Consider the following 10,985-nt stretch of genomic DNA (forward strand, 5'->3'; position numbering starts at 1 on the left):
CTTGGGGCATTTGATTGACTCGAAGACCGAAAGACTCAAGCCCTGGCAGACTCGAAACCCGGCAACTCTTGGAGTCGCGAATCGCGTCTTCGCCATATTTGCTATGAAAAATAGCAGTCTGCCGTTGGTGTGGAGGCAATGAATGAATGATGAATGCCAGTTACAGACGGATCGCATCGGATCGGGGGCACTGTGGGGGAACTGGGAAACATGGAAGCCGGCAGTCGCAGTTGCAGGCCGCAGAGCACCTTCTAAATGTGAATTTTATGCATTTTATACAAGACGAAAATGGAGACGCGACACAGTGGTGCAACTGGGCAGCTCTTAATGGTGGAAATTAAGGATCGGATGGTGAAAAACGGTCGATAAAACTATTTAATTTTTAATTATTGCCATTAAAGTTTGAGTGTTCATAATTTTAGTAGCCAATAAAGATGAAACGAGGAATGCGGAAGGTAATAAAAGGCTGTCTTATATTGAACTACCTTGATGGATTTATTAGTTATTAATGACCTTTAGATCATAGGAATATTGTTTACTAATTATATAAGACATTGGCCATAAGGTACTTACAATTTAATTATAAAACTTAAACGTTTCTCAAAATGTCAGATGTTACACAGATTTATGATGACTATTTCATGACCCAATTGCTTAGCATTTTCATAAGTACCATAAAAGCAAAACTAATCTTATTAATCTATCTTAAAAGAGAGACAAGAATTATAAACTAATGTTTCAAATTTATTTATCTTTCAAAATAATCCTTGAGAAAATGATTATTATGGTTAATAATACATTAACAGATACATTTTTCAGATACTTTACTGATACAGAAACATAATATTCCCACTGTGCCAAGACAGAGGTGAGGATGTGGCCCGACTTGCTCAACATGTAATCCTTGATGCGGCATGGCGGCATATATACCCGATATATATACGCCACATCAATAGCTATATGTATAAATGTGAATACATATAATATAAAAAGTGCTTTAGGCGCGGCACAGCTTTTTCAGCAGCAGAAGCAGCGGCAGATGGCAGCTGAAAGATGCAAAGATACAACGGAGTTTGAGAACGAGGATGATGACGCAGTCCTCGAGCAGGGGCGTTGTGGGGAGGGGTTTCAAGGGGAAGTTGGGCTTCAAACCGAGGTGCAGACATTGCGCATAATTTCGCGTACGTTTTGTGAATTTGTAATTTCGAAATTATTATTGCCCAGGCGGCGGAAACGGAGGACGAGGTGAGACAAGGAGCTCCATGTGAGCCATGTTCCCGTCTTCTTGGCCATCCCCATCTCCATTTCCATCTCCTCTTCTCATTGCGGTTCTGGTCGGAACAAATTGAGTCTGATTGGAAGTTTCTGCCAAGTTTTGCCAGGGCTTTCAGCTCTTTTCGATTTGATTCGCTGCAGAAAAAAGACATTAGCGAGCCGGGGGAAAACAGGAATCTCGAAGGCGTTTCCCGGTTTATGGAATTGGAAATTTCTGCGCATATACATGTATTTCTGAAAGGTGAGAGCCCCACAACCCACACAGAAACACACTCTATTTTTTCGGGGCCCTTTCACCGCATTTTCCTCGGAAAAACTCATTCTCCGCAAACAAAATGAGCCATCCATTAGGCGAGCTTTTGACCAATTTTTAAACGACGCGCTTGCGGTTATTTACACATGAGTGCAGTAAAAAAAAATTCATGGCAATACTTTTTATTAAACAAAAATGCATTTAAAATTTAAAAACTAAATATAAAGAAATTTAGGAGCTTTTGGGGATAGCATTCAAAAAATCATAGAGATATTGACAAAAATAACTGATTGATTTGGGCATATTTCTCAATGACATGTTCACTTAACAAACCGAATTTATCGTTGAGAAAAGTTATAACCTAGACTTGACATTGGGAAATCGGCCCCTATCTTAATTTTAAAAATGAATGAAAGATATTTATAATTCGTCAGAAAAATATCTCTGTTTTTTTGCCCTGTAAATATATCTGCGGACATCATAAATATATGAAAAAAATTATATCCGCAGCCCATGCCCAGCGCAACTGAACCGGACTGAACTCTTAACTGTTTACTCATGTAAATAATTAAGCAAAATAATGGCGCAAAAACAGCAACAACGACGAAGGACCTTCGTTATGCGGCAGTGATTTTTCACACACACCCAGATGTGTGTGCCAACAAAAAGACAAAGTGGCGTTCAGGTCCATTGTTGTGGGTCCTTTTTGGTCCTTAGCACGCGCTGCCCGCAACTCTTTCATATGTATTTAATACACAAGCGCATATCCCCCGGTCCACATCCTTGCGTGTCCGGCGTGTGAAAAAAATGGTCTGCTTTATTTTTCATACTGGTAAGCAGACACTCACACACGAAGGCGACCTCACGCAGCCTCATGCATTTTTTAACAAATTTATTGGGCGTAAAAAATGATATTTAATTGTGTGTTTGGAATTGTTTTCCGCGCTGGAGGTTACAAGAGAGCCGGATTAAGGGGGAAAATGCGGGATATAAAGGAGCGATAAAGCTTTCAGCAGTTTCAGCGGGGAATTTTATTAACAAAAGGTGCTGGCAACCCGATTTCCCAATGTCGTGTTAAGGTTCTAGTTTGTTATCTGCCGGAGAAAATTAACATGAGGTTATATTGTATATTATTTTATATATTAGCATTTAAAAAATACTAAGTAAAGCCCCAAAAATTGTTAGTAAACTCTGATAGTCTTCAATATTCTTAGGATTTGTTTGTCAAAGTCAAGTTAAGGTTGCTTCCTGTTAGAGAAAGTTAACCTGTGGTCAAACATAAATCCTATTTCTCAATGTGATGCTAGCTTTACGAAAACGAAAAAATATTTAAAAAACAAAGAATACTTACTTAATCCTAATAAACTTTGATAATCTTCAAAGGTAATCCTAAAAATTAAGTTTTTCAATATCAAGTTACGGCTTAGTTTTTATCTGTTAACATGAAGTTTTACTTAAATAATTTTGTTTTCCTAGTGTGATATTTTTTTTTATAAATGGTTGTCTTCTACATTTAAGCATAAATAACTATTTGAAGCTCATCCCATTTTCCAATAGTTACAACTTAAACGCGCCTAATTGATCCTGAAAGCTGGGCCGGAAAATAACCTCTTAAGCTCTTAAAATCTTGAGAGAAGTCTCAGCCGAGGAATTTTCCATTTCCACCACTTTGGCTACAACGAATGAAGCAAAACCACCCGAAAACAAAAACCGAGCCGGGGCCAAGCAAAACCACTTTTGGCTTCCTCCCCAAACGGCGACCGCAGAAAAGTGCGGCGAAGTCGTCTTGACTCCTATTTACCTTGGCGCAAATAACATTTGCCAGGCTAAAAAGTAAAATTGTAAATGAATTATTGGATCCATTAGCAAAATCCATTTACACAAATTTAATGCAAAAGCAGCCTTTCCCATTCCCCACGGCAGAAAGAAAAACTTTACACACTTCGTTGAACTTTCTGGCAGTCGAAGGGCTGAAGGAGATTTAGGCTTTGGCCCGGCAAGTGAAAGGGTTGAGGTGGAAATAAGAACTTAGCAATTAAAAAATAAGCAAAGCTAAGAAAAACATTTCTGGAATTACGCATAATGCGCAAAAGGGGTTGTGATTCCTCAGGTTGGCCCAGAATTTCCTTTTCCACAGCGAAATCGAACGATTTGCATAGGAAAATAGACAAATGTGGATGGTCTGTGAATTTGGCCTGCAGCTTGGAAAAACTCCAGACTTGAAAGATGGGTCCTGTCACAATATTATTTTAGCTTTACCCTTAAGTAAAAGTTGGTGCTCTTTTTTGGGGTTTCTCTAAAACGAATCTATAAAATTTTGCAGACACTCCTGTTTTATATCATTAGCCGTTGGCTTATGTTATTAATGCATTGTTTGTGATCAGAGGCAATAAAAAAATTGCTAACGCAGTTTATGTAACAATAACAAAAGCCGCAAATTTATTTACTTGTTTTTTTGCTTACCCACTTGCTTTTCAATTTATTTACAAACCACTTAATTTGTTTTTATTTAATCAGATTCTGTTTTAATTACATTCTATATGCTGCGTTAAGTCGGAAATTAAAAATGCATGCGCTTCGATTTCAGATTTTCATTTTCCCCTTTTTTTTTGCCAATTCCCCATCAATATTTATTGGAGTGTCCACATGGCTCTCCGGGTTTTTTAATGCAATTACGGACAATGCAAACAATTGCTTTTTATGGACTTATAAACCATTTTTATGACCAACTTGTCTGTCTCTGCTTTCTCCCTCTCAGATGAGATTTATGTTCTGCTTCATATATTTATATTTATATTAACTCTTTTTTTGTTGCTGTTGGTAGTGTGCATTAAGTGGCATTAATTATTATTTATGACATTGTTTTTGTCATTCGATTTTTATGATATTTTTCAATGAATTAATGCCGCCACGACTTTCTTTTGTTTTAAGCGGAGCTCCATAAAAAAAAATATATGAAATTAATTAGCGATTATTTGAGTTTGAAAGTGGATAAAATCCTGGAAGCATTTCTAAAATATCAGTAGGCATTTGCTTATTCAAAGCTTTTTTTGTACCTAAAGTCTCTTACTTTACCTCACAAAAACCTACTCCTACAAGAACAATAACACACAACAAAATAAATAAGATATTATGATAATATTAATAAAATTCCGTATCAGTTCTAAATAGATACATCTGGCCATTTTCTCTCTTTTTGTATTTTATTTATTATTTGAGGAGCTATCTCTCTGTTTTCTTTCTTTTTCGATTTGAAAGAGAGGAAATTCAAGGAATACCACTTCTCAATATTAAGTTTACATTACTCACTGCTAGAAATAATGTTTATTTAATATACCCTGCGATAATGAAAAAAATGTTAATGTGTTTTTCTTCTGTGTACAAAAAATCGCATTATGATTGACCACAAAGATTGAGGATATTGATTTACGGCAACAGTTAGCAGAAGGTGTGGGGCAAAATTGGCCAGAAATGAGGCTTAATGCTGAGCCAGGGCCAACTGTCGCCAGTCGCCACTAAGGTTTCCCTTCGGCTTCTGCTGACACTTGAGCACCGGGCAACGGGCAGCGGGCTCCCCCGGTAAATCTCACATGAGCCGGGCCAAGTGGTGAACCAAAAGCCAGGCCAATAAGCACTCAGTTAGCTGCAACTGGTAACTCGAGCCCACAAAAAGGAGTGCAAAGTCAGCCAAAGGGGGGGAAGTTGGCCAAATCGACGCCAGAGCAAATTGAGCAGAAAACCAGAAGGCGCCATCGAGGAGAGGAACTCGGGATGGTAACAATCCTTTTCGGGCCATCATGGTATTTTGACACTTGCCACTCAACGACAACAGTTATTCGGGCCTATAATGAATATGAGCAACACACCGAAGGTCACTCTGCTGCCCAAAGAGAAGTCCTTCAAGGTCCTGTTGGGTCTTATGTTTTTTTTTGGTTTTGGTTTTGCTGCATTCTGTATTGGTGACATGTGGCGCCAAGTAGTCATCCGCAAAAACCAAAGCAATTTCCGGACCCGGCAACAAGCAGGAAACCCTAGCTGAAAGATAGATAAATTCCAGACTTACTTTGAGTCCCGGGCTCTAATGAAGACAGCTACAAAATGTCTTTACCTAATGAATGACAGTTCAGGGAATCGTCAGGGGGATTTGTGGACTGACTGACTCCCTGGAATGAAGCTCACACCCCTCGGCGGACATGGATAGCCCAAGAAGCGCTCTTTGACTCATTAAAAAATTAGATTTCAAGGAGAGCTATATTATTCTTTAACAGCACTCTGCAAAATCATAGAATATAGTGGTATTGCGACTAAAAGAAGAAGGTTTTCATTAAAAAATGTACTATATATCTGTGAAGTTATCTATCTATATTAGATATATTATTTTAAAAATATTATTTATATGTTTAAAATAAAGATAAATAAAAAATATTGTATAAAAAATGAATTTTTAGATACAGCATATCGATTTATTATTTTAATTATCATAGAGAATTAAAAGGTAGCGTTATTATGGAGTTAAAGCTACCATATCAACCAATCCTTTCGTCAGATTAAATTAAAATTTAATAATATTACAAATGAACTGTTATTAAAAGGGTTTTTGAATTTTTAATCGTTTGTGTATTTTTTTTACCTTCCTCAAGTGTATTTCCTATTCGCCCTGATCATTAGCTTAATTCCTTAGCTTTTTTTCGCTTATCCATTTCTTTTTTTCGCTAAAATCAACAAGAATTTTTAATTTCATTTCACAAACGTCGCTTTGATACCTGCACGCCGCATTAACACCCCAATTCCCCCGGACCAAAACGCCTCCCCCAAAAAATACAAAATCCAAGGCTCGACCCAGAACTTCCGACTGATGGACTTATGGACTGAATGACTGACTACTGCCCAGCCCTCGACTGATAATTTGATATGCCTCGGCCTGTTTATGCGGTGGGTTCATAAGGGCGACGATGGCATGGGGGCGCTTTAATTTTATTTGCACAAAAATGCGCGTCAATATTACCGAAAAAATACATTTGGACAAGGCGACGTTGCCCCGTGTTGTTTTCTTTTTTTTCTGTTCCTTTTTTCGCTCTGTGGCCAAAGCAAATAAAATTCATTATGAATTTCTAATTATATTGCTGCCGCCGAAAGGCAACCCTCAAAAAAAGCCAAAAGTTGCCTCAAAAAAGTTTACATTTTTTCCAAGCCCCCTTTTTGGGAAAATGTCAAGCCGCACATTTGACAATGATGAATTTCCTGCCGGCCAGCAACCCTCGAAGAAGAGAAAAAAGTGCCTTAGATAAACTGATTAGGCACATCAATTGGGCGAAGCACTCGTCTTTTCCTCTGGCCAACGCGGAAAGCCCTCGCCTAATGGCAATTGTTTTGTGAAAATTGAATTTTCCTCTGTACTTCCGGGCATTGCATTGTCTGCCCGGTTACAAGAACTTTGAAAAAGCGTCGGCTGTCTAATTAGAAATTCGAAATGAGGCAAATGTTCTGCGGTTTTCTGCACCTGCTGCCCGAGATAATGAGGCTGAAGGTGAGCCTCGGGGTGGCAGAGGTATTTGTTTAAATTATTATTGGACTTAATTATAGCCAAGTTGGGATCCAAAGAATGCGCAATAATGGAAACCAATTTTAAGTTTTCCAGGAGAAGGGGGGGGTGAATACAAGAAGGGGTTCTTAAAGGACTTAAATGGTATTGTATTGTTTTGTGCTTGATGTTAGCTTTAAAGATGTAAGATAATTTTTGACAAAAACCAAGACATTAATTATTATAATATATCTAAAAATGTAATTAATATATATTATATATTAGGATCCCATTAAAATCTTATTTTTGGGAACCTCTCTTTCCCATTTTTAACCCAAACTATTAAAGTTTTATGGAGCGCTAAATTCAAAGTCACATAGTAAAGACCACAAGTGAAATACAATCTGTCCACATAGCACATTAATTCACACATTAAGCTATTTGGCATTGATTTCTATTTGCCCGGCAATGATTGACTGATTGATGATATCGAAACTAGCCGAAATGAGCACACAAAAACCGACCCAAAAAGACCAAAGCAAATAGTTCCGTAGATGGAAATGGGGATTTGTGGCTAATAGACAGTGAACATGGGCTAAGGTCAGAAGTGGTTGGATGGGTTTTATCTGGGGCACAATGATATGCTATGCAAGGAGTGTGGGGTCCAACAATGGCAAGATGATGAGCCGGGCCGCCGATATAAATCAAACAACAATGCGAGACACAGATACAGATATGGCTGCGGATAAAACACACACGCATTCGAGGACATTCGAGGATAATGCCGCCTCTCAACACGAACACGCCTCTCAGCCGCGCCCCCTGGCTTTCCCCCGATTTTCCCGGTTTTCATTGTCAACGCTAAGCAGCGTGTGAGGATTATTTCGCATTCTTCTGCAAGGACCCGCCACGTCCTTTTGCCTAATTGGTTGTGTCATATACGAGAGGACATCACACAGTACTTCGGCTCGGATAGGATCGTATCGGATCCCTCCCCGTCGCATTGTTGTGACTGTTGTCATTAGCCATCCTGTCCCGTTTCGACTTTTGCCCGGGGAACATCTTTCGCCGCTTTGTTTGGGGTATTTAATGCTTCAATTGATTCCTGATGTAAGTGCCTCCCCGCGGATCCAAAAGCAGCTGCCGAAGATTCGGCAGCCCAGCAGGTTGTCCGCTATTCGAGGTCTTACCCATGGATGCCACCGTTTTGGGTCAGCTAATTGAAAGTCTTTCACCTTCATCAAGAGCCTAATGACGAGGATGATGATGCGCAAATAGGAGTAAATCACGAAAAATATATGGAAACCACAGCTACGGGTCTCAAAAATACTAAATTCGGAGTGGTAAACCCATTTATGGCAAGTTTTATAGGAGCAAATTGGGCACAATCTAAAAGCGATTTTAATATTTAATAAATAAATTTTAATTTTAACAAGTAAATATATTAGTTTTAGGCTTATGGGAATGTCTTTTTTATAAGAAATGATATATTGTTATATATTATTTTAAAGTATTGTATGTTTATATTATTTTATTGTGAAGTATATAGAAGTCTATTATTATTATAAATCAAACTAAGGAATGAGACGTCAAATATTAAATTCCTAAGAGTAAACCCTTTTATAACAAGTTCTTAGGAAAAAATTTGAAAAAATCAGCAACCGATAATAATTTTCTATAAACATTAAGAAACGTTAAAAAGTATATCTCTCGATTTTAGTTTTTTTTGGAAAGTTGCTATGATTTGCTTCATAAAAATTATAAATTCCTTTATTTTTTAAGTACTTTATATTCATTATATTTTACTGAGTTAGGTAATAAATCTATTTTATTAACCTAAGCTAAACACCCGAGATGCCCTCACTAAAAGCGTGAAATAAATTCTTATAAAAAAGACCCCTGAAAGTTGAGTCATAACTTTTCGTAAACAATCTGGGCTGACAAAAAAACGCAATAACATTGCAAAACATTGACAGGAACTAATACGTAATGCCTGAAAACCTGATAATGGCATCATCGGCAGAACAGTGAGATAAGCGAAATTCAACGGCTGAACTAGAGAGCTTTTGGATGGGATCTCAGTTGCTAATTATCAGTCATAAAGTCAGGACGTATTCAGTGCTATAAGATGAGATTTTATTTGCTTTACTGGCTGGGCTTGCTCAGTGTGTCAAGCTTAACCCATGCTGCCAGCAATCTGATCTGCTATTATGACTCGGCCTCGTATTTACGCAAAGGTTACGCCAGATTGCAACCGAACGACCTGGAATTGGCCCTGCAATTCTGCACCCACTTGGTGTACGGATACGCGGGTCTGAAGGCCCAAACCCATGAGTTGTTCAGCCTAAATGTGGACCTGGATATGTTCTACTACAAGGACATCACAGCGCTGCGTCAGAAGTATCCGCAACTGAAAATTCTGCTCAGTGTGGGCGGCGATCGCGATGTGGACTTGGCTCATCCCAACAAGTATATAGAACTTCTGGAGGCGAATCGCACGGCCCAGCAGAATTTCATAGATAGCAGCATGATCTTGCTGAGGAGAAATGGTTTCGATGGCCTCGATCTGGCTTTTCAGCTGCCCCGCAACAAGCCCAGGAAGGTTCACGGATCACTTGGAACCTACTGGAAGTCGTTCAAGAAACTGTTCACCGGTGACTTTATAGTGGATCCCCAGGCGGAGCAGCACAAGTCACAGTTCACCGATCTCGTGGGGAATCTGAAGAATGCCTTCCGATCTGCCAGTCTGATGCTAACTTTGACTGTGCTGCCCAATGTGAATTCCACTTGTAAGTACTAATCAGAATAAATATTTTAATATTTTATATATATAATGTATATTTTAGGGTACTTTGACATCCCCAAGCTGCATCCCCAGTTCGACTACATCAACCTGGCTGCCTTCGACTTCCTCACGCCCCTGCGAAATCCCGAGGAGGCCGATTACACAGCTCCTATTCACTTCCTGGACGAACAGAACCGCCTGCCACATTTGAATGTTGAATTCCAGGTTAACTACTGGCTGCAGAATAATTGTCCCGCCCAGAAGCTAAACTTGGGCATAGCCAGTTACGGCAGGGCCTGGAAGTTGACCCAATATTCTAACCTGAGTGGAGATCCAGTTGTTCACGATACATTTGGAGTGGCTCCAGGAGGCAAGCAAATCGAGAGTACCGAGGGACTGCTCAGTTGGCCAGAGATCTGCGGCAAAATATCGCAGAATTCGTCCGCCCCCTATCGAGGAGTAGATGCGCCGCTCCGCAAGGTCACAGATATCACCCAGAAGTTCGGAAACTACGCCCTGCGTCCGGCGGATGAGAATGGAGAGCATGGTGTGTGGGTAAGCTTCGATGATCCGGATTTTGCTGGAATAAAGGCGGGATATGCCAAGGCCAAGGGACTCGGCGGAGTGGCCCTGTTCGATTTGAGTTACGATGACTTCCGGGGACTCTGCACTGGCATGAAATTCCCCATTGTGCGATCCATAAAATACTTCATGGGATAGATTGTTATTCATAGTAGCTTACACATAAATGTAAGGTTGTTAAATAAATTCTACATTTTTAGACATCGAAAATAATGAGATTCCATATGCAGGGGCAAAAGAATTACAGATTTCATAATTCATAAAGATCATAGAAGTATAAAAAATATTTAACAAAATATATGAATCAGTCAAAAAACAATTCATAAAATTCATAAAATACTATATAATTTAAAAATGTACTTGGAAAAAGAAAGTACACAAATTGGGATGATACTTTAGATTCCCAAAATAAAAAACACTTCCGTACTTCCGATTAAAAAAATAAATCAGATTTAGTGCGTGCGAAAAACTATGCCATCCGGTAGATGGGAATTTCCAACGCCTTGGGTTCTACATTTACTTGCGAAATGAATCTGAAAGACGGTCTTAGCATTCTAATCAGTAGGCGC

At 39.0% G+C, this 10,985-nt stretch overlaps 3 protein-coding genes across 3 annotated transcripts in view; 2 read left to right on the top strand and 1 right to left on the bottom strand.

The window, feature by feature from the left end:
• The window catches only part of LOC108034425 (leucine-rich repeat-containing protein egg-6), a 57,086-nt gene that overhangs the window by 44,796 nt on the left and 1,305 nt on the right, over window positions 1-10,985 (bottom strand). The gene's annotated exons all lie outside the window — the stretch shown is intronic.
• Window positions 1-10,985, top strand: part of LOC108033591 (fibronectin type-III domain-containing protein 3A) — a 260,877-nt gene that overhangs the window by 9,612 nt on the left and 240,280 nt on the right. The gene's annotated exons all lie outside the window — the stretch shown is intronic.
• LOC108034447 (chitinase-like protein Idgf1) lies at window positions 9,140-10,629 on the top strand. Its single transcript, XM_017109335.3, has 2 exons — window positions 9,140-9,838; window positions 9,896-10,629. Exons 1-2 carry the CDS (start codon window positions 9,178-9,180, stop codon window positions 10,552-10,554), a joined length of 1,320 nt encoding a protein of 439 aa, XP_016964824.1. The 5' UTR covers window positions 9,140-9,177; the 3' UTR covers window positions 10,555-10,629.

Source organism: Drosophila biarmipes, chromosome 2L (assembly GCF_025231255.1).
Source record: "Drosophila biarmipes strain raj3 chromosome 2L, RU_DBia_V1.1, whole genome shotgun sequence".
In the NCBI taxonomy this organism is placed as follows: Eukaryota; Metazoa; Arthropoda; class Insecta; order Diptera; family Drosophilidae; genus Drosophila; species Drosophila biarmipes.

Coding starts and splice junctions, on each gene's coding strand:
- LOC108034447 (XM_017109335.3), top strand. CDS start 9,178: ATGAGATTTTATTTGCTTTACTGGCTGGGCTTGCTCAGTGTGTCAAGC. Junction 9,839..9,895: donor GCCCAATGTGAATTCCACTT/GTAAGTACTAAT, acceptor TGTATATTTTAG/GGTACTTTGACATCCCCAAG.